The sequence below is a fragment of the Colobus angolensis genome, unplaced genomic scaffold, assembly GCF_000951035.1.
Source record: "Colobus angolensis palliatus isolate OR3802 unplaced genomic scaffold, Cang.pa_1.0 Scaffold94, whole genome shotgun sequence".
Taxonomy (NCBI): Eukaryota; Metazoa; Chordata; class Mammalia; order Primates; family Cercopithecidae; genus Colobus; species Colobus angolensis.
The window spans coordinates 1,737,607-1,759,510 of NW_012123376.1; the positions used below are offsets into that span (position 1 = coordinate 1,737,607).

General features: G+C 39.5%; 1 protein-coding gene across 3 annotated transcripts in view; it reads left to right on the top strand.

The window, feature by feature from the left end:
* The window catches only part of KLF12 (Kruppel-like factor 12), a 465,591-nt gene extending 444,210 nt beyond the window's left edge, over positions 1-21,381 (top strand). For 2 of the 3 annotated variants that reach the window (XM_011932150.1, XM_011932151.1), the window contains one exon: positions 19,983-21,381. In XM_011932150.1, the coding sequence (XP_011787540.1) occupies positions 19,983-20,164 (182 nt within the window). In that variant the 3' untranslated portion in view covers positions 20,165-21,381. The remainder of the gene's footprint in view (positions 1-19,982) is intronic. The other variant, XM_011932149.1, reaches the window with a different exon arrangement.
* The last annotated feature ends 523 nt before the right edge of the window (positions 21,382-21,904 follow it).

Sequence of the window (21,904 nt, forward strand, 5' to 3'; positions counted from 1 at the left end):
TTAGTATTTTATCCATTCCTTTAGATCGTGCTTTTTTCTCTCCTCAAAACTCTCTCCCAAATAGCAAATAGGTAAGCAACTGGAAAATAAAAAATGACAGATACGTAGCATTGTGGGAAGTTTTTACAAACATTCAGGCATAACTCCATTTGATTTGCACTGGTATTTTTTTATATAGGGAGAGGAGTTTTAGTATTGACAGTTTACAGAAAAGGAAATTGATACCATAATTGACTCACTGCCTTTGCCACCGTTCCCCTATCCATCTAGGGAATGAACTGATGACTCTGCATTTAGCCCCTGCGCACCCCATCCTCTGCCTTCTGTGTCCCTCAGGTGGCATCCTCTGGCTTCCTGAGCTTCCAGTTCCTCCTGGATGCCTCCAGTGCAAGGCCCTGGCAAAAGATTGAAGATTGGAAGAGGGCACCACAGTTCCACCACCTCTTCTAAGAAGAGTGGTGGCTGGACTGTGTGAAGCCCAAAGAAGCTGATAGAGCAGGGAAACTCATGCACACATTCCCGATAAAGCATGGCCCACAGCAAGCAAGTCCAGTCCAGTGTCTTTCCTTGACATCATCTGTCGCTGACTGGAGGCTTCACATGTAACAGATTCCCGTCTCAGACATGTGAAAATAACTGTACTCTGTAAACTGCCTCCCAGCTTAGGTATCAAAATAATTGAAATTAGCATCCTTTTCCGTTTATTCCATCTTACCTCTCTGCTCCCTATTCTTTTCCCTTTCCTACTTAATTAGAGACAAGATCTCACTATGTTAGCCAGGCTGGTCTTAAACTCCTGGGCTCAAGTGGTCCTTCCACCTTCGCCTTTTAGAATTCTGGGATTACAGATGTGAGCCACTGTACCCAGCCTCCCTATTCTACTTATTCTAGATTCTTTCTTCTGTATAATTCTGAGCTTCCCAACGAGAGGTTTTTATCTGTTTCTTAGGCTCTACTTTTAGGTCAGTTTCTTTATTATTAAGGCAAAGAATGAGTGTGAAGACATGGAAATTGAATAAGTATATTCCATCCTGGCCGGGTGCAGTGGCTCACGCCTGTAATCCCAGCACTTTGGGAGGCTGAGACGGGTGGATCACGAGGTCAGGAGATCGAGACCATCCTGGCTAACACAGTGAAACCCCGTCTCTACTAAAAAATACAAAAAACTAGCCGGGCGAGGTGGCGGGCGCCTGTAGTCCCAGCTACTCAGGAGGCTGAGGCAGGAGAATGGTGTGAACCCGGGAGGCGGAGCTTGCAGTGAGCTGAGATCACGCCACTGCACTCCAGCCTGGGCAACAAATGGGAATTCCTTCCAAAAAAAAAAAAAAAAGTATATTCCATCCTACCACTAGATAGTGAGCACAGATCATGGCAGGAAGTATGATTAGGCCATATTACTGACTTTATAGGAGCATTTTTGTTTTTAAAAAAATTACTTTCTACAATGATTCATCACATATTTTGAGTTATTCGTATTCTCTTTGAGCTTTCTGGAATACATATTAGCCTCATTTTCACACAGACACCTCTACTTCTCTTACCCAAGTGATGAACAGCGAAAGAGAGGAAAATTTTTAATCAGGTACTATTAAAGGATTTAACTCCATGGCAGTGTAGGTTGCATCTTACAGATTCTAACATATACCATGAGAGCAGAGGAGACATCATTTATGCATTGTAATTCAAAACAATCTGAACCTTGAACGCTATGCTGAAGCAGAATTCATTAGCTTGGCTATTAATACAGTGAAATCACAGACTCTGAGGGTCAGAATGAACTTTATATGTTACAGTCTAGTGTTTCCTAATTAGGGGAACCCCTTGCGTGTCATATTTCACAGAGAGCGAGTCACTGCTGTGCAGTTTTCTGCATACTTATGTGTATTTTTAAAAATTTGTTCTTAACAACCAGATGGTTGTAGCTGTTACTACCTTTTTTACACTTCTAGCTGACTACTGTTCCCACATTAGTAGTTTGACCAACTCTCCTTAAGTGCCCTGAGTGGCCGCATATTCTTCTGCAACACAATCTGAAGGCAGAGTTCTCTCTTACAATGTCCAGTAGCCTCTTACAGTGCTGTTTAGGTCTTGGAATCTTCTGGTTGAACAGAATGACTCTAATGATAATGCTATAATTTTCACTCATTGGCCCCGGTGTTCCTCTCAACACTGTCATGAACCAACTCACATCTTAATTCTCCAGATCAAACACCTCCAGTTTTCTCAGCCGTGTCTTCATAGGTTCACTCCAGCTGATCATTGTGTCTTTTTAAGTTTTCATACCACAAATTGAGGGAACACATCCTGTGAATGGACTTCTCTTAATACAGGTGTACCTCAGAGATATTGTGGGTTCAGTTCCAGACCACCCCAATGAAGTAAGTATCACAAGAAAGCAAGTCACACAATTTTTTTGTTTCCCTATTACATTTAAAAGTTGTGTTTACACTCTACTCAAGTGTGCAATAGCATTGTCTTAAAAAAGTACATATCTTAATTAATAAGCACTTGTTGCTAACAAGTACTAACAGTCATCTGAGCCTTTAGAGTCGTAATCTTTTGACTAGTGGAGGGTTTTGCCTCTGGGTTGATGGCTGCCGACTGATCAGGGTGGTAGTTGCTAAAGGTTGGAGTGGCTGTGGAAATTTCTTAAGACAACAATGAAGTTTGCCACATCAGTGGACTCTTCTTTCATAGAAGATTTTCCTGTAGCATATAATGCTGTTTCATAACATTTTACCCACCATAGAACTTCTTTCTAAATTGCAGTCCATCTTCTGATGCTTCTTTATCAACTAAGTTTATATAATCTTCTAAATCCTTCATTGTCATTTCAACAGTGTTGACAGCATCTTCACTGGGAATACATTCCATTTCAGGAATCACTTTTTTTGTTCATCCATAAGAAGCAGTTCCTCATTCATTCAAGTTTTATCATGAGATTGCAGGAATTCAGTCACATCTTCAGGCTGCACTTCTAATTCTTCTTTTTTTTTTTTTTGCAACAGAGTTTCCCTCTCATTGCCCAGGCTGGAGTACAATGGCGCAATCTCGGCTCACTGCAGCCTCCGCCTCCCAGTTTCAAGCGATTCTCCTGCCTCAGCCTCCCAAGTAGCTGGGATTACAGGCATGTGCCACCACACCTGGCTAATTTTGTATTTTTAGTAGAGACAGAGTTTCTCCATGTTGGTCAGGCTGGTCTCAAACTCCCGACCTCAGGTGATCCACCCGCCTCAGCCTCCCAAAGCTCTGGGATTACAGGCGTGAGCCACCGCACCTGGCTCCACTTCTAATTCTAATTCTCCTGCTGTTTCCACCACATCTGCAATTCCTTCCTCCTTGGAAGCCTTGAATCCCTCAAAGTCATCAATGAGGATTGAATCAACTACTTCCACATTCCTATTCATGTTGATTTTTGACTTATCATGAATCACAGATGTTCATAATGGCATCTAGAATGGTGAATCCTCTCCAGGGGTTTTTAAATTTAATTTGCCCGGATTCACAAGAGGAATCACTAGCTATGGAGCTATAGTCTTATGAAATGATGAAATGTATTTCTTAAATGATGAGACTTGAAAGTCAAAGTGACTTCTTGATCCATGGGCTGAAGAATGCATGTTGTGTTAGCAGGCAGGAAAACAACATCCATCTCCTTCTACATCTCATCAGAGCTCTAGGGTGACCAGGTGCATTGTTCAAGGAACAGTAATATTTTTCAAGGGAATCTTTTTTTCTGAGCAGTAGGCCTCAACAGTGGGCTTAAAACATTCAGTAAACCATGCTGTAAAATCCAAGCTTTGTTGTTACATTTATACAGCATAAGCAGATTTAGCATTCGATTTAGCATAATTCTTTAAGGACCCTAGGATTTTCAGAATGGTATATGAGCCTTGGCTTCAGCTGAACGTTACTAGCTCCATTAGTCCCTAACAAGAGTCAGTGTGTCCTTTGAAGCTTTAAAGCTAGGCATTGACTTCTCGTCTCTAGCTCGGAAAGTCCTACATGAAATCTTTCAATAGGAGGGTATATCATCTACATTGAAAATCTGGGCCGGGCGCGGTGGCTCAAGCCTGTAATCCCAGCACTTTGGGAGGCCGAGACGGGCGGATCACGAGGTCAGGAGATCGAGACCATCCTGGCTAACACGCTGAAACCCCGTCTCTACTAAAAATACAAAAACTAGCTGGGCGAGGTGGCGGGCGCCTGTAGTCCCAGCTACTCGGGAGGCTGAGGCAGGAGAATGGCGTAAACCCGGAAGGCAGAGCTTGCAGTGAGCTGAGATCCGGCCACTGCACTCCAGTCCGGGCGACAGAGCGAGACTCCATCTCAAAAAAAAAAAAAAAAAAAAAAAAATCTGTAGGTTAGTATGGCTACCTTCATCAGTGATCTTAGCTAGATCTTCTGGATAACTTGCTGCAGCTTCTATACCAGCACTTGCTGCTACAACTTGCACTTATATGTTATGGAGACAGCTTCTGTCCTTAAACCTCATGAAGCAACCTCCACTAGCTTCCAGCTTTCCTTCTGCAGCTTTCTTACCTCTCTCAGCTTTGAAGAATTGAAGAGTTAAGCCCTTGCTCTGGATGAGGCTTTAGCTTTGGGGGATATTGTAACTGGTTTGATCTTCTATCCAGACCACTCAAACTTTCTCCAAATCAGCAATAAAACTGTTTTGCTTTCTTATCATTTGTGTGTTAGCTGGAATAACATTTTAATTTCCTTGTGGAACTTTTCCTTTGCTTTCACAACTTGGCTAACTGGCTCAAGAGGCCTAGCTTCCAGCCCGTCTCAGCTTCCGACGTGCCTGACTCGCTAAGCATAATCATTTATAGCTTTTGATTTAAAGTGAAAGATGTATGACTTTTCCTTTCACTTGAACACTTAGAGGTTATTGTAGGGTTACTAACTGGCCTGATTTCAATATTGTTGTGTCTCAAGGAATGGGGGGCTCAAAGAGGGAGTGAGATGGGGTAGCAGCTGGTCGGTAATGAAGTCACAGCACACACAACATTTATCCATTGAGTTCGCCATCTTGGGTACAGTCCATGGAACCCCAAAACAATTACAGTAGAAACATCAGGGGTCACTGATCACAGATCACCATAAAAAATATACTAATAATTTAAAAGTTTGAAATATTGCGACAGTTACCCAAGTGTGACACAAAGATGCAAAGTGAGCACATGCTGTTGGGAAAATGGCACCGGTAGACTTGCTCGACTAGGATTGCCACAAAACTTTAATTTGTAAACACACACACAGCACACAAACACACACACACACACACAATATCTTCAAAATGCAATAAAGTGAAGTGCAAGAAAATAAGATATGCCTGTATATGCAAAAATGGTGTTAACTTTTTAGCAGTTTACTCTCTCTACTAGGTTATCTAAATCAAAAACTGCTGACAACTATATCTTGTCTAACCCTTGTACCTATAATAGAGTTCTTTTAAACCTAAGCATGCAATGTTTTATGTGGGATTGGAGCCGTCCCTTAATGATGGCTTTGCTTGTAAGTAGTGTGTTCCCTATCACTGAAAGTGTTGAGGCACAGGCTGGAAATACAGGACAGAATCATTATTCTGAGGGCTGCACATACTTTTTCAAGTCTAAGAAATAATTATTCTATATTCATTTTCTTGATTTGGGCCTGTTATTCTAATAAATTGAAATGACTTGAAAGTTCTCCCCACCCACTTTGCTTTTATTATTTTTGCTCTCTGTTTCAGCTTCTTCATCTGTGCCAAGTAATTGATGATGTATTGAATGGGATGCGTTCAAGGAAAAAACCTAAGACATGATCCGAGAGGCCTCCATTCAGATAGGTCTTAGTTCTTTAAACAGTAGCCAAAATTCACCTAGCTCTCCTGTTTCCAGCTCACATTTCTCTGCCTCACAGTTACATCTAAATGTCCAAGTGAAATACCTGCCCAAAACCAAGATATGTCAAACCCATTCATCCACTTAGCAGAGAGATAGTTACTATGTGCAGGCATGGCTTCCTTGAACTATTATCAGTCAAATAACATTATTTTAAAAAAGAAAGAAAGTGAAATTCGGTTGATTTTCTGTAACTAGTTCAGAATGAGCCCATCCTGACTTCTGATTTATAATTATGTATAAGATTTTATAACAGCGTTCAAAATGAAATCAAAACTAGTTCTCTAGGGAATCAGGTTGGTTTGCATGCTCTTAGTAAATATCTTCTTAGCCTTACCTTTGCTTCAGGCATATTGAGTAAGTTTCTTGTGTGTGACCAACACAATTAATTTGGAGTTTGGGATTATAACAGTTGACTTACGAGAGCCATGCACGCTATGGGAGGGGAGTAAGTATCAGTGAGAAACTTCCTTTGAGAAAGTTAATTTTGCCTTTAATGCTTGATCTTTTTGTACCATATAAGTACTAATCAGTCATCTTTTTATTTACAACTTAGTAACTTAAACATATTTGTAGGTATTTGAAAGAGGAACATTTTCTAGATATTAGCAAAGAATTTAGAGTAGTAAAAGAAATGCTGAGGAGTGCCTTTCTAAATTAAAAATAAGTATATTTTCATGAATGTACAGTTTAGATAATAACATGAAGATGTGACCAAGTATTTTTAAATGACCTGCTTGTGCTTAATCATTTAAGGCATGTTAAAAAGGAAAAACTATATCTCAGCCGTCACATACACATTATTGTCAGCAGGTTAATTATATCCACTGTTTCAATTGTGGGTCTCTGTGCGTGAAGCGGTTTACAGAGTATTTTTAAAAATATTCATATTCAAAAATAAATATTAGTACTTAAATGAGTATGCACTGCCATTTAAATTAATATGGTCATTTAAATATGTGCTGTACAAAACAATTATGCACTATGGATTCCCTCACATTAAGAATTCTATTGCTTATTAACTGATTTGCATTTGAATTTTAGAAGAAAATAATTTTGTGAATTTGGTTTTGCTATTTAGAATTCTCACTATTTTCTAAAAAATAAATGATCTAGTAATTTCTACAATGCAGTACAAACAAGTAACATTCAGGCATCAGTGATCCCTACAGCCACTAGATGGTGCACCAGAACCAGATGTTGGGTCTAGTCTAGCAGAGGGTCTGAAAAGAAGAAACTAGAACTCTCACGGTACATATGACATGACATTAAAATGGAACAATGACACTGACATTATCAGTGTTCTGCAGAATATTACAATTTAATGATGAAGGTTTAAAAAGGCAAAATAAAGATAAAATCAGATTTTTTTGCAAAGGAATTGCAATATGTAAAAATAGTCTGTTTCAAATGAATCTGGAAATATTTTCTATCCCCGATTGACGTACTGTTCTCTAATAAATTTATGAGGCCCTGTAAGTAATCCCGTAGAATACTCATTTTAATTCATATGAAAACCAGATACCTATGACCTTAAAAATTAGTAAACTTAAGGTAGTCACATTTCTTAGAATTATTCATATCTGAATTTTGTACATAAAGGAAGTTTATTCATATAGACACTTAAAAATATTAAGCAATTATGATTTAACGGTTTCCAGAGTATGTTCTTCCCAACCTTTATGAAACCACACATCATTTCATAATTTTTCTCTTGATGAATGAAGCCTCTGTAATTGATATCAAATACTATAACATATTTATCCCATTAATTATATTTGATTACATATTTGGAATGCACAGACACATATGTACACACACCCTCCACACAGTGATCCTAAATGATTGCAGATTCTGTCCTTTCTCACTTTCTTTCTTGTCTCATCATTTCTTGCTGCTATTCCTGTATTTCTCGCTTCTAATTTGAATCTTCATCTTCATTTACTAGATGAGATTCTGAAGTGGTTTGAGGATATTCCTACAAAGAAAATCAGGGGCTTTGTGACAGCTGTGCATCCTGGTGGCCTTTTGTTCGCAGGTGCTTGTGGTTGCTAGATCTTAACTTCAGATGAGTGAGTGCTGCTGTTCATGACTTCACATCTGTATTCATTAATTAAATAACTCATTCCACATAAAGCTCCATTTCAGACCCCCCCCCATCTAGGTTCCTTGTTAGATAAAGCATAGGGCTTAGTGATGCCAAGATAATAAATCCTTTAAGAGCACACTGACATTTTTCAAGGAAAAATCCTCTCCCTATAAGTTGTTTGTAAGTCCTGATCAAATAGCTCGTGAATATGAGCTATATTGGTAACTGCTGAGATGTACGAAAATATAATAGAAATATCACCAAACTTGAAGTCCAGAGACAAAAGTTTCAGTCTGTCTTTGGCCCCTAACTGACTGGTGAACTTAGACAAACTACTTGTGTGAATTATTCTCAGGTTTTCTTTTTTACCTTTGAACACAAACATAGCTCTTCTGGTGCCTTACATATTCTCATCACACGTCTCCCTGGAAAGGAGCAAGATTAGGGCACGTGAACACGGGCAGGTATTAGGAAAACAGTAGAGCTGGGATTGAAACTCTGGTTTCTCTCAAGCCTATGCTTGTCCTTACATCTGGTCTCAGACTAGTTTGCTGATAACCTACAAGCCTTCTCTCTTCACTGGAACCATGCTCCTATGCATGTCTACCCAGCAGTACCTCCCTGTTCAGCATCGACCCTTCAGGGATGGTAAAGTAATGAGAGAGCAAGAGACTGTAATCTGTTTTTAAGGCTTTAATTAACATAGACTGGTCTCTCTCCGTAATCTACTAAAATTTTGTTAGAAGCTAGTGAGAAGATGTAGGCCAAAAGCATTAATCATTAAATAAAATTAAATAGACTGCTCTTGAGTGCTTGTTTGGCACACAGCTCTTTGAATGTAATGGGTGTCACGTACAAATGAAGACAGCAAAGAGTCCTAAATCTGGTGGGAGAGACAGCCTCATTCACACATATCCAGCATGTAAAATAATACATAATAGGAAAGCCCTGAGTGAGCTCTAGCCCAGTTGCTACAGCAGCACTGAAGGGGTCATTTGTCCTGACTGGGGGGATGCAGCAAGCATCACCTGCCTATGCAGGCAAGCATGTTTCAGTGCCACCTCCAACAAGGAAAACAAAAAATTTGGATTGGTAACGAAAGGTTTTGCAGATGTAGCCCTTGTTTTCGTTAATGGGGAAGGGAGTCATTTTAACCTATCATGGAGAGTTACTGTTTAGAGACACATGCTTAAGATTTACAGTGATTGGAATGTAGGCAACCATTCTGTACATAGTTGATCAAATTTTGTTTTAAAAGTTTTACCTTATTTTTATTTAAAAAATAAGTTGATCTTTTTTCCTTTATTTAGGAAAGACTTCCAAACCTATCAATTATTATTTCTATTTGAAAAAATAAGTTGATCTTTTTTCCTATGTTTAGAAAAGACTTCTAAACCTATCCATTATTGCCTCATTTAAATAAATAAATTACTAAATGAGTTGTGTTTCGTAATTCTGTTTATGTTAGCACAGAAATTATCAATGACGGTACAAAGTTAAATATGCCATGGGATTTTTGGGTTTTTTTTTTTTTTTTCTGAGATGGAGTCTCACTCTGTCGCCAAGCTGGAGGAGTACAGTGGCATGATCTCGGCTCACTGCAACCTCCGCCTCCTGGGTTCAAGCAATTCTCCTGCTTCAGCCTCCCAAGTGGACTACAGCTGCTTGCCACCACGCCCAGCTAATTTTTGTATTTTTAGTAGAGATGGGGTTTCACCATGTTGGACAGGATGGTCTCGATCTCATGACTTCGTGATTCACCTGCCTTGGCCTCCCAAAGTGCTGGGATTTCAGGCGTGAGCCACCACACTTGGCCTCCATGGGATCTTTATAGTGTCTTCGTGACATCATTCTCCTTCCTTTTCTTCTGGCTTTATTTTATCCATACATCCATCAAAGCTGGGTTATATAAAAGGTATGGAATATAGTATCTTCAGTCTTTCTACTTTCTCTCGTTCTGCCTAAGAGTAACTGGATTTGAGTGTTGGTCATCGTATCCTTAATGGTAAAATTAACTGCTACTAATATAAAATTTGTGGTTTTAATGGAATTATTAAAGACAATAAGAAATTGTATTTTGATAGAATATAGATTCATCATTAAAGAATATGTAAAAATAGGGTTGGGCACATTGGCTTACACCTGTAATCCCAGCACTTTGGGAGGCTGCGGTGGGAGGATCACCTGAGGTCAGGACTTCTAGAACAGCCTGGCCAACATAGCAAAACCCATCTCTACCAAAATTACAAAAATTATCTGGGCCTGGTGGCATGCCCCTGTAGTACCAGCTACTCGGAAGTCTGAGGCAAGAGACTCGCTTCAACCTGGGAGGCAGAGGTTGCAGTGAGCTGAGATCATTCCACTGCGCTCCAGCCTAGGTGACAGAGCAAGACTCCCATCTCAAAAATAAATAAATAAAATGTTGATTCATAATGCTCGTGATAATTCAGTTAAAAATCTCCATAACCAAGCATAATAGAATTGTAAGAAATATATTTAAAATGTTAAAATAATGCTCATTTGAGCAACAAGATACAAGGCTCAGTCACATGTTACTAATTTTAGAGGTTTAAAACAAAATATTTGTTTGCAGACTAGAACTGCAAGTGGCACTAGTATTAAATGATACCTCACAAATATATTTTTCTTTTCAAAAGTATTTATTCTAATTCATTAGACAAGAAAACATTATAGAATAGATAGAATGTAAACAGTATATTCTCTTTGTCTCACAAAAATAGATTACTCTTTTGTTGACTCTCCTATGTTCTATTTTTTAAAGAACAAAGTATTTAAATTAAAGTAGTTTCACTCGTTTGATCAACAAGTCTTTATTAGCACACAGCACTAATGTATTAGTCCTGGGGATACAGTGGTGAGAAGGCTCAAAGCCATCCTCAGTGTGGCACTGCTGAGTGGGACAGAGAGGAAAACCTTCAAGCACAGTGTGGTGGGAAGAGAGTGTCTCAGGGTACTATGGGGCCAACAAGTGGCATGATCAGATTATCTTTCAAAAAGTTTTCTTTCTCTACAGCATGGACAATAAATTGGTGTGCCTAGGAGGCAAGACGGAGAAACAGAATCATTAGAAACTGGTCTTGGTAAAAGATGGAAAGGACCTAAAGCAAGGTAGACCACCACTGTGGGGATAAACTGGGAGGACTACTGGATAGATTTGGGAAGACAGAACTGGCAGATGTAATTATTAGAGCAGGGCAGGCAGGGAGTCACACAGAGGGAAGAGTCCAAGAAATCTCTCCAACTGGAGACATTGATGATTTGGTACCTGAGTAGATGGAGTTATCATTTTTCCAGATAGCAAAACCGGAAGAGGAACATGTTTAGGTGGTAAATGCTGAGGAAGTTTTGGTCGTGTTGAAGATGCTTTCAGACCGCCAATTGGAAATGTCCTGTCCCTCTCTGGCACTTAGGAGAGAGACTGAGGTATAGCTGCTTAGGAGCCTTTCCCTTATAGGTTGTATTGGAAGCCATATGAGCCAAGAGGAACATCTGCCAGGTTAGAAGTTAAGTCAAAATCTTGGGAAACATTTATGTGACAGGTAAAGGAAGAGGTCTCTGCAAAAGAAACAGAGGAAAAAGTAACCAGTCACATAGGAAAAGAAAGGTCACTACATAGAAATGGAAACTCAGAACAGCCAAATAAAATATTGTCTTTTCACCTTGAACTTTTTACTTACACTGAAGTTCGCTTTTATTGTGGTATATTTTAGTTCATTTATATTGGATTTCTGAGTGAGAAGGGCTAGCCTGTTTTTGTTAATACCATTGCCTGTCCTGTGAGTAGTAGCTCACATTTGCAGTCTCCATGCCCAGATCTGACCAGATATCCTGGTTTATGACAGCACTAATTTAAAATGCTGAGAGGCAGGGTGAGTGGTAATTGAGACACATGCTAACTGGGTGATGACACTGGGTGAAGTGGGGTTAGTTATTGCAACGACTTCATTAAGATGTTGTCCAAATTAAATGAGGTAACATCCATAAAGCTCTTAGCGCAAAATATGGTACATGGAAAGTACTATATGCTTTAGCAAAGATAATTTTTATCAACAATACTTATTCGAGAATATGCAGTATTATTTAGAGGAGGAAAGAAGGAACCCACTTGTTCTTCATAATACCTAATGAAAAAGAGTCAATTAATTCAATCCAGGCAATTCAGTAGAATGGAGACTGGCATATTGATTACTTATTTGATTGAATTGACAGGACCAAATGGATATTATATAATAGATTGGTCTGCTTGGCCTATAAAATAGCTTTATAGTTTAAAATGTTAAGAAAATCAGCATAAGGATTGGCATCCGCGTACCCCAAAACCATAATTAATTGCTCAAAAAACATCAAACAGGATCTATTTTTAACTTTATATTAATTATATTTCTTTATAAAAACAAATACCTTGAATTTTGTAAATATAAAATAACCTTTATTGAGTGGGTATTATTTGCCAGGTATGTAGTGTGTGTATTTTTGAGTTTCACAGCAGTGCTGTAGGAGTAAATAGTATTCCTGTTTTACAGACGAGGAAACTGGGAAGCTTTCAGAAAGCTTCATTTTTTGGCCTTGGATCGATTTCATATAGGTGACTAAGCCTGCATATGGCTGTGTGCTCTTTCAGATTTCAAAAGCTGTGCTTATTTTATGCTGCCTTAACCTATGAAGAGGTGTAGCCGCCTGGTCTATCTGTAGACAAGTCAGGAGCCTTGTAATCTCAGCTCTTTCCTGGCCTCTAGGTTTCAGTTTCCTCGTCTTGAAAGTACCTAATTTCCTTCCAGATCTAAATTCTGTGAACTTTCATGAACTAATGTAACAGAAACCAGAAGACAAGATAAGAATCTTGATTCTGGTTTTTTTCCTCATATGCAAATACCATTCCTCAAGTGAAACAGATTGTCACAGCAAATACGTTGAGCCTTGAATGTAATGAAGCTCATTTGTCAGTGTCTGGGGCCCCGTAACTTTATAAAAGTTAAACAGGGACACGTTTCAGAAATGCACTTCTGAACCTAAGAAAACGCCTGTGCTTCCTGTTGCCAAAGGTGTTCCTTTTCAGTTGCTTGAGAAAATAATAGAGAGGCTGATGAGAACATGGGTGTTTTGTTTAACACAGGCTTTTTCAAACTGCACATTCCTCTTCTGTGCGTTGCTCACATGTCATTTTAATATGAAAGGGCACCTGTCTTTTGTCTCAGTACACATTTACCTTTCAGCATTTCAGATGGCAAAATGGGAGGTACCTGAAAAAGTTATTTTTGTTTGGTGGGTTTTGGGAATTCATTCAATACCTGGTGTTTTCTTTAGACTTTATTCTGCCTTCTGCTGGGTAAATGTCATGGAAATGCACTTAGTGACCCTTAATCCTTTTCTTTAACCAAAATTGAAAGAGACAGTCGTTTTCATAATAAATCAGTTAGTTATTTCAAGGAAAAAAAAAAAAAAAAAACCTGATGTGAGTTTTTATTTTCCCAGAACCCTTATTCTATTTATATAATACCTACATTTTTATATGCTGCATATGCATATGTAGTTGTATTTAACATGAACTCCGCACTGGAGTTAAAGAGTTTTTAGGATGAACAATAACAACCACACCTCCCTCACCCTTTTTTTTTTTTTTGTATGTTGTGTTTTTTTAACATTTAGAGGACTATTTCACTTTAAAAAATAGATGCTCTTCTTATTAGTTTTGGTTAACTTGTTTCTTTTTCAGAAATTTTTCTAGTTTAGTCCAGTCCAGGTTTTTCACAGAACTGGAGAAGCACAGATTGTGCTGAAAATGGTCATATTCTTTTTTTAAAAATACAAAAGCTGGAAACGGCCTACAGATTTATCATGGGACATAGAGACCATCCCTTCAGAATTGAAGACCTAGAAGTTAATAAACTATACACCAAGCACTGGCATGGGATCACCCAACTAGACACCTGCTACCCAACTAGTGTCCTTTGATTTTTCTCTTTACATCAAAAATGTAATGTCTCAACTTAAGAAGAAATTATTAAGATTTATTGGCAAAGAAATGCACAATACCTTTTTCTGTAAGTTTGCTATTTCATAGATTTAATACAAGAAACCAAAATCAAAGATGATCAAATCAAAGTGAAGTCAAAACTTTAGATTATTCAGAAAAATATTAAACACATTTTTAAAGACTCTCGGCAAAAGGGATTAACTGTGTACTTGTGAGTTAGACAAAAGGAGCAAAGAAGGTAGGTAGGCTATTTTTATTTATTTTATTTTTAGCTTATTTCCAGAGAAATAAGCGAAAATAAGCTATTTTTATTTTTAGCTTATTTCCAGAGAAAACAGTTTTGAGTAACACATTAGTACATTCCTCTTATGTGTGTTGCAGAATTCACATAATTTGAGGAATTCTAATTTAAATGAATTTAAGGGAAATGCATAATTTCTAAAGAAATTAATAGAAATCAAGTTTCTGATCACCATTGTTCAACCTGATGCAGAGTCGCCCGAGTGCAGCAGCAGCCCAGGCCCTGGTAGGGGTCTGACTCCATTTATTGTCCCAGCCAACTCTTTCCAAGGGAACATTTTCATGGTAAAATCACCATTCTGTCCCTGCTGCTGACTTTTTAAAAATTAAATTTAGCTTTCTATTTTCTAGCAAGTTTTTAAAGGAAAGAAGACAAAAAGGACAATTCTGTTCTTTATTACAGCCTTTCAGGGCTCATTTACACATACTACTGGATATCTTACTAACTTAATTATCATTCTAATTAGTTTTTTACTCTCATCATGAAGTTAGTTTCTGCTTTCTTAATGTGTTGATAAGATTGTGCGCTTTAAATTGCTTCAAAGCACAAGCATAAGATACAGTGTGCCGTTAACAAACACAATGCAGTAGCTACTCAAATTTTTGGTATCCATTTCTAAAATTTGACTCGTCTAAGGAGAGCAGTTATAGACTTTATTTCCTGTTTTTTGTTTTTTTTCTAATGAAATACTAGGCACTGGGTGCGTATAATGAAAACATAGGTCTCTCTGGAGCTCTCTGGCTGGGCACAGTAGCCATCTTCTCTTCCCCTTGCCCCATAGATCAGCCTCTAATTTTGAGGAGAGTTGAAGATCTTGTTTTCTTCTTTTTTTCAAGCATGGTGAGAGAATGCTTAAATTCCAGTTTCATTAATGGGGCAATGGGAGCAAAGAATATTATGCATAAGATTTGTGGGGGGATCATAAAAGTACATGTTTTTATAAGGATAATTTTATCACTTAGATAATTAAATTTGCTGTTTTCTGGTATACTTTCTTCCCCCTCCCTGCATAGGGAAGGTTTGCATTCCTTATTATATGTCTCCATTAGTTACTTAGCCCCAAGTAGCTTATAAATTTTTATTTTTTTATTATTTTTTCTTTTTAATTTATATTATTTATTTATTTATTTATTTAGAGACGGAATCTTGCTCTGTCACACAGGCAGGAGTGCAGTAGCACGATTTCAGCTCACTGCAATCTCCGTCTCCTGGGTTCAAGGGATTCTCGTGCCTCAGCCTTCCAAGTAGTTGGGACTAGAGATGCGTGCCACCACACCCTGCTGATTTATTTATTTGATAGAGATAAGGTTTTGCTATATTGCCCAGACTGGTCTTGAACTCCTGGCCTCAAGCAATCGATCCTCTCACCTCAGCCTCCCTAAGTGCTGGGATTACTGCCTTGAAACACTGCATCTGGCCTAGCTTACAATTTATATATCATTTTTATTGATTTTATTCATGGAGTAGGGAAGTATCTGCCTCCTGTATTTCTGAGGCCTCTTCCGTTGCTTTTCATGATTGTTTAGTACACTTGATCACACTTCACTTGCACGGTTTCCCCACTCTACATTTGTGGGCTCAGACAAACCCTTGCTCTACCAGGTGCTATTTTCCCTGCTGCTTCTGCCTTTAAAATAGCCACCTTAGAAACAATTCCAAACATCTCAGCTTCTACTTTCTGATCCTTCTCATGTTGTAACTCCACTTCGCAGACTCAATAGGAGGGTAACTCATTTGTGTTCGCAGTCAAAGGAGCTGGAGATGAGGCGGGGGCGCCATCGTTATGTAGAAACCTTACTTTTGGTTACCAGGTGAAGTATAGAGAGGCACTCCTGAACTTCAGGCCATGTGACCTTCACCCTCGTAGGTGAGGTTATTTTACTTTATTTATGAGCAGAAGATTCTGAGGGTATTTTTAGGTCTGATTGAGTTGAGTGAGCCTTTTTCAATTTTTTTTTAAATTTTCATTTTTTAAAATTATTTATTTTTATAATTTGGAGGCGGGGTCTTGCTCGGTCACACAGGCTGGAGTGCAGTTGCATGATCATAGCTCATCTGTAGACTGGAAGTCTTGGTCTCAAGCAGTCTTTCACCTCAGCTTCCCGAATCGCTGGGGCTGCAGGTGTTAGCCACTGCACCTGGCTACGTTTTTTTATTTTTATTTTTTTTAGAGATTGCAGGGACGGGGGTCTCACTGTATTGCCCAGGATGGTCTCGAACTCTTGGCCTCAAGTGGGATCTTCCTGCCTCAGCTTTCCAAGTAGCTGGGATTATAGGCCTGAGCCACTGTCCTCAGTGGGTGAATCATTTAAGAGGGTCACTCATTTCCTGTTGCCCAGAAATCAATTTGAAGTTTTTGAAATATCATGTGTGTTTATTACTGAGAGGACTGTTAAGAGTTTGAATCAGGGATCCTAATTTGAGATTAAGTGATTGAACTGTAACTAAAACATTCCCTCACCCACCCATTTCAAACTCCCAATGTGTAATATATAACCCCAGGTCAACAAGCTAACATATTCATGAAGCTTACCAAAAGCAGAGATGGCCATCTCTTATAATCAGGGGTTGGCAAACCCTTTCCGTAGAGGACTGGATAGTAAAGGTCTTAGGCATTGAAGGCCGTACATTATATGTTGCAACTACTCAACTCTTCCATCTCTAGAAAACAGCCAGAATGATGTGTAAATAAATTAATGTGGCTGTGCTCCGATAAAAACTTATTTATGGACACTAAAATTTAAATTGTATATAATTTTTATGCATAAAATATTCCAATTGTTTTTTTCAACCTTTAAAATTGTAAAAGTGCAGACCACAGCTTACTAACCCCTGCTCTAGATTTTCAAGTGGAAAGGACATAACTACCATTATTAAATAGCCAACATGAAAATAAAAGTATGACTGGTATCATTTTAAGGAAAATATTAGCGAATTTTAAGTGACTAAATTGGAAGTACAAAAAAAGCTAGACAGTACCTGAGGTATAAATCGCCTCTACCTTGGTACAAGCCTGTCACATCCTGGTTAAGATGAGCCTGGAAGTTCTTGTCTACCTCTCCTCCCCAGGTGCACCCCTGTTACAGAGCCCCTTCCTCCACTATGGGGAATGTCCAGGGCAGGATCCAGCAGCTTATCTTTTCTTTTCTTTCCCCCTCCCCTCCTCCTTCCCCTTTCCCTTTCCTTTCTCTTTTCTCTCTTTTCTCTCTTTCTTTCTTTCGGGGTTGTACTCTGCCACCCAGACTGGAGGGCAGTAACACAGTCATAGCTCACTGTGGCCTGGACTCAAGCAATTCTTCTGCCTCAGCCTCCCCAGTAGCTAGAACTACAGGTACATGCCACTGGACCTGACTTATTAAAAAAAATAACAAATTTCTGGAGAGACAGGATGTCACTTTGTTGCCCAGGCTGATCTTGAACTCCTGGCCTGAAGTGATTCTCCCACCTCGGCCTCCCAAAGTGCTGGGATTTCTGCCGTAAGCAACCACACCCAGCCAGTTTATCTAATCCCATGTGCCGCTTCCTGACCCAGAGAGAAACACATCCTCCTGCTACACAACTGAGCAATGCTCATCTCCAGTGAAGATGAAATTTTATTGTTTTCTTTTTAGGCCTTCCACTCTCTCTAGCTGGTTCCATAGCAACACAGGAAATAGCTAAGAAATGGCTGTCAGTGACCAACATCGAACTAGCTCAGCTCAGTGTACCAAAGATGGATGTAATTTTGAAAAGATGAACTATATCAAGCTCAGCTTATTAGAATCCATGCTCATAGTATAAATTTCAAAAACATGTAGACATGACATGTAACACATAAAAGCATGTAGGTAATAATATATACTATATAGTAGACCTCCAGTCTTTTTAAGTTAGGAGTTTTGCTGATTTTTGTTTAATTTCTGTCAAACTTTGGTCAGTACACGTATGCAAATACAGTTTTGTCTCCATGGGACAACCACAGTGAATCAGAAGTTGAGGTTTGGTGTCAATCCAGGCAGTAGGCTTTTTCTTAAAAGGAGCCCTTTCAGAAAAACCTAGAGCAACCTGGGGCCACAATTAGTGCATCAGTATTTCTAGATTTAACAGGCCTGAACTATTCACTGTCTTCTGAAAGGGCTGCTTGATCCTGTAAGAATCCACATAGACAGCATTGATTTAACAGTTGAATGAAAAATGTTGGGTCCAGTTTGGTCTAGTTTTCCCACGTAGGCATTACCTGCACATCTCATTTACAGGGTCCTACAGTTTCCTGTATATGTTCCTATGTGTGTGTATTTGTGTGTGTGTGTTGCAGTTTTATTAACACATTCAAATACTTGCTTGGCAGCTATTCTAGGCTCCAGCAATACTGAAATAGTAGAGGCAGAGTAGTCCCAGATCTCCAAGTATTCGGAAACTGGTAGAGAAGGGCGTCTAAATGAAATCTTTATGGTATATTGTGATAGGTGATGTCATAGAAATAGGAAGTGAATAATTTGGGAGTACCTAAGAAAGTGACACTAACTCTATCTGAGGATGTGACAACATTTAGATGGGGTAAGAATTATCCATTCCACTGTAAAATAGTGAAAAGCACTGGATTGAGAGCCATGCAATCTTTTTACTGACTTTGAGTAATGTTACTACCTTAAGCCTCAGTTTTCTCATCTGTAAAGTGGTGTCAACAATACTCACTTTGTAGCTTCATGCATGGGGAACAGCAGATAGCTCCCTTCCCTATCTTAGACTCTTCACCAGAGGCCATGTATGGCCAAGAAGCACATTGTAGACAGTTGGGTGTAAGGGGCAGAAGAGATCAGTTTTTGTGGGGTCGCATGGGGACAGGCCTCCCATTCTGAATGAGAGCCAGGAAAACAGCACACCTGGGTCAACTATTGTCCCACTCCCACTGGGAGCTCATTTGGACAATGGCTAGTGTATCTTTTCCCAGCACAGCCTTTGCATATTTTACTGTCCTTACAAGTTGACTGAGGTACCTGGTCAAATTACATACTTCTTCAGACAGCTTTTCTCTGTGAATTTTAGCTCTAGGACCAACGTGATGATTTCTCAGGGCTTACCCTGATTCTTAAGTCCCGAAAAATGTATTTAAACTTTACTCTATTAAGGCATCTAGGATTTTCCCCCAAAGAACAAGCAAAAAGTAGGTGTCTATGAACAATATGTACTTAATACCTGATATCTGGGGGGTAGTAGAGTACATTATTGTTCAGTAAAATTTTGTGTATATTCTTGGACATTGTGTTTTAAAATAGCCTTAAGCCATCTGAGTGATGTACAGTTGTTGGAGGGAAGGGTGGTGGGGGGGTGTTGAAACAAAGCATAACTGATCGACCATAAGAATTCTTTGTGACTTTCAGCCTTAAAATCAAATCAAACTGGGTAAAGCTTTAATGATTTCTTTTTAGTCTACTAGTGGTGATATATCCAGTGGCAGTTAATCCATGCCTTTTGATATGTTGATGGCAAAGTCATAAAGGAGGACACCAGTGTTAACTAGCTTGCCAGGTGTCACAGCAGGCAAGATGAGATTGAAACCCTCACCTGTCTGACCCAGACCGCTAGTGGGATGGTAAGGTTTCCGACAAAGATTGACCAACTGAAAAATTCATTGAGAACACAAGTTTCCCAAAATAGAGTACCAGCCTGGTTGTTATGGTAAAAGGATGGATGGAGCACCAAAAGCTTGTGTTCCTTTGTTTCTTGCAGGAGAGAAACCCTACAAGTGTACCTGGGAGGGCTGCACCTGGAAGTTCGCTCGTTCAGATGAACTGACAAGGCATTACCGCAAACACACGGGAGTGAAGCCATTCAAGTGCGCGGACTGTGATCGCAGCTTTTCCCGGTCAGATCATTTGGCCCTGCACCGCCGGAGGCATATGCTGGTGTGAGGAATGCTACCTGTCCAGCTGAGCGTAAGAGCTGGATCTCTTAGCGGCACCCAATTCAGCAGGGCTGAATCCCCTTCACAGTGTTAACACAAAAGGGCATCACCATCCCACGATGTCTGAAACCAGAGGAGGAAAAAGAAGGCACTCTTCTTTTGGTCTGAAGGTAACCCCCATCCTGACTACACGAGAACCGTCTTTACGCGGGCCTGGGAGCTCAGTGACATAAATGTTGAAGAGACAGGCATTGTTTTCCGTGCTGTGTCCTCTGCCATTTAAAGATGTTTGTAGCTTGTACATTTTCTGAGCTGTCAGACATTTTGTTATTGATACCTTAAAGGTCACCTACCACAAATTGATGGCTAGAGCAAGACCTTTTAAATTTGGATGAATCTCCCATCATCCCACCCCCTAACCCCCTTTTTACAGAAATTTTAGTTATGATCTGAGTAAGCTAGAACACACATCCAATCTGTTACCAGCAAGCAGCATGAAAGTAGAAACGAAGAAGCAGATGGAGAGGTCCCATTACCTGCAAAGAAAGGGCACTCATGCAGCCCTTTGCAATCGCGATGGCGGCCACTAGATATCACTCGCAACTTGTCATTCTGCCATGCCCTGAAGAAAACCAACATTGAATCTTTCATTTGTTTGTCGTTGATTGTTTTTGTTTTGTTTTGATTCTGTTTTGTTCATCTGTTCGAGCAGAGGGGCAGTTGAAGTCTCGTCCTGGTCTCTGCCCTGGCATGGACTGGCACAGAGGTGTTCTGTAGTTGAATAGGAAGAGCCTGTCTAAAAAACTACTGCCCCACTTCAAATTGCAGTGTTCTGTCACCTAGGCATCATCTCTTCCTGCCCCTAGTATTTGATTACAAGGAACCAGGGGGAAAAAAACTTTCTTAGACACACTGGCACCAAGGTAAGAGGTGGGGCTGCCCAGGCAAAGTCAGTGAACATGAAAAATCAGACAAAGCAGAGATGGAAATAATGCGCCTCTTGAGGAGAAAAGCAATAATGAATAAAAGGACTTTCCTACAATAACTTCACTGAGGACTCACGTTACCAATTTTCATACTTACTAAAGGGATTGTAAAAAACACCCCAGCATTTTAGATGTCTTGGTTCCATTTACAGCACTGAGGTAATCTTTCTGCTGTTTGTTGTCCAGCTTGGTTGAGTACCACCATTAAAGATTATGCTCCCCTTTTCTTGTTTGAAAACAGTTATTTGGTGACTAGAAAGGCAAGGGAGGCATAGCCGGGAATTAACTCTTCGGTTAATAGAGCAGTTCTCCTTGGAACTGAATCAGTGGACAGAGAATGCTTCCCATAGAAAGCTTGACATGGTGCTAGTTTCCTGTCTTGGAGAGCCAAGGATAAGTGACTCTCCAATAGGTTCTTCTATACAGATTTCATTTTCTAAACTGTATCAGGACCCAGGTGTCCTGCATTGGCATCTGCAGGGATATTGAACCCACTCATCCTGTGTGGAGGATGAGAGGAAGGTGTTAGTTCCATCAGCCCCTAAAATTATGAACCTTTTTGCAACTAGCAAAATATACAGTAAACAAGCAATACATCACCAACAAGTATTCTTTCAGAAAAATTACCATATTGTGTCCCCACTACAAGCTGGGCTTTTTTCCAGCTTTCTGTGGCTGAGGGGCTTGGTGAGATTTTTGTTGTTGTTATTGTTGTTGTTGCTAGAATTTTTTATAGCTTAGATATAAAAGGTCTCCAACAA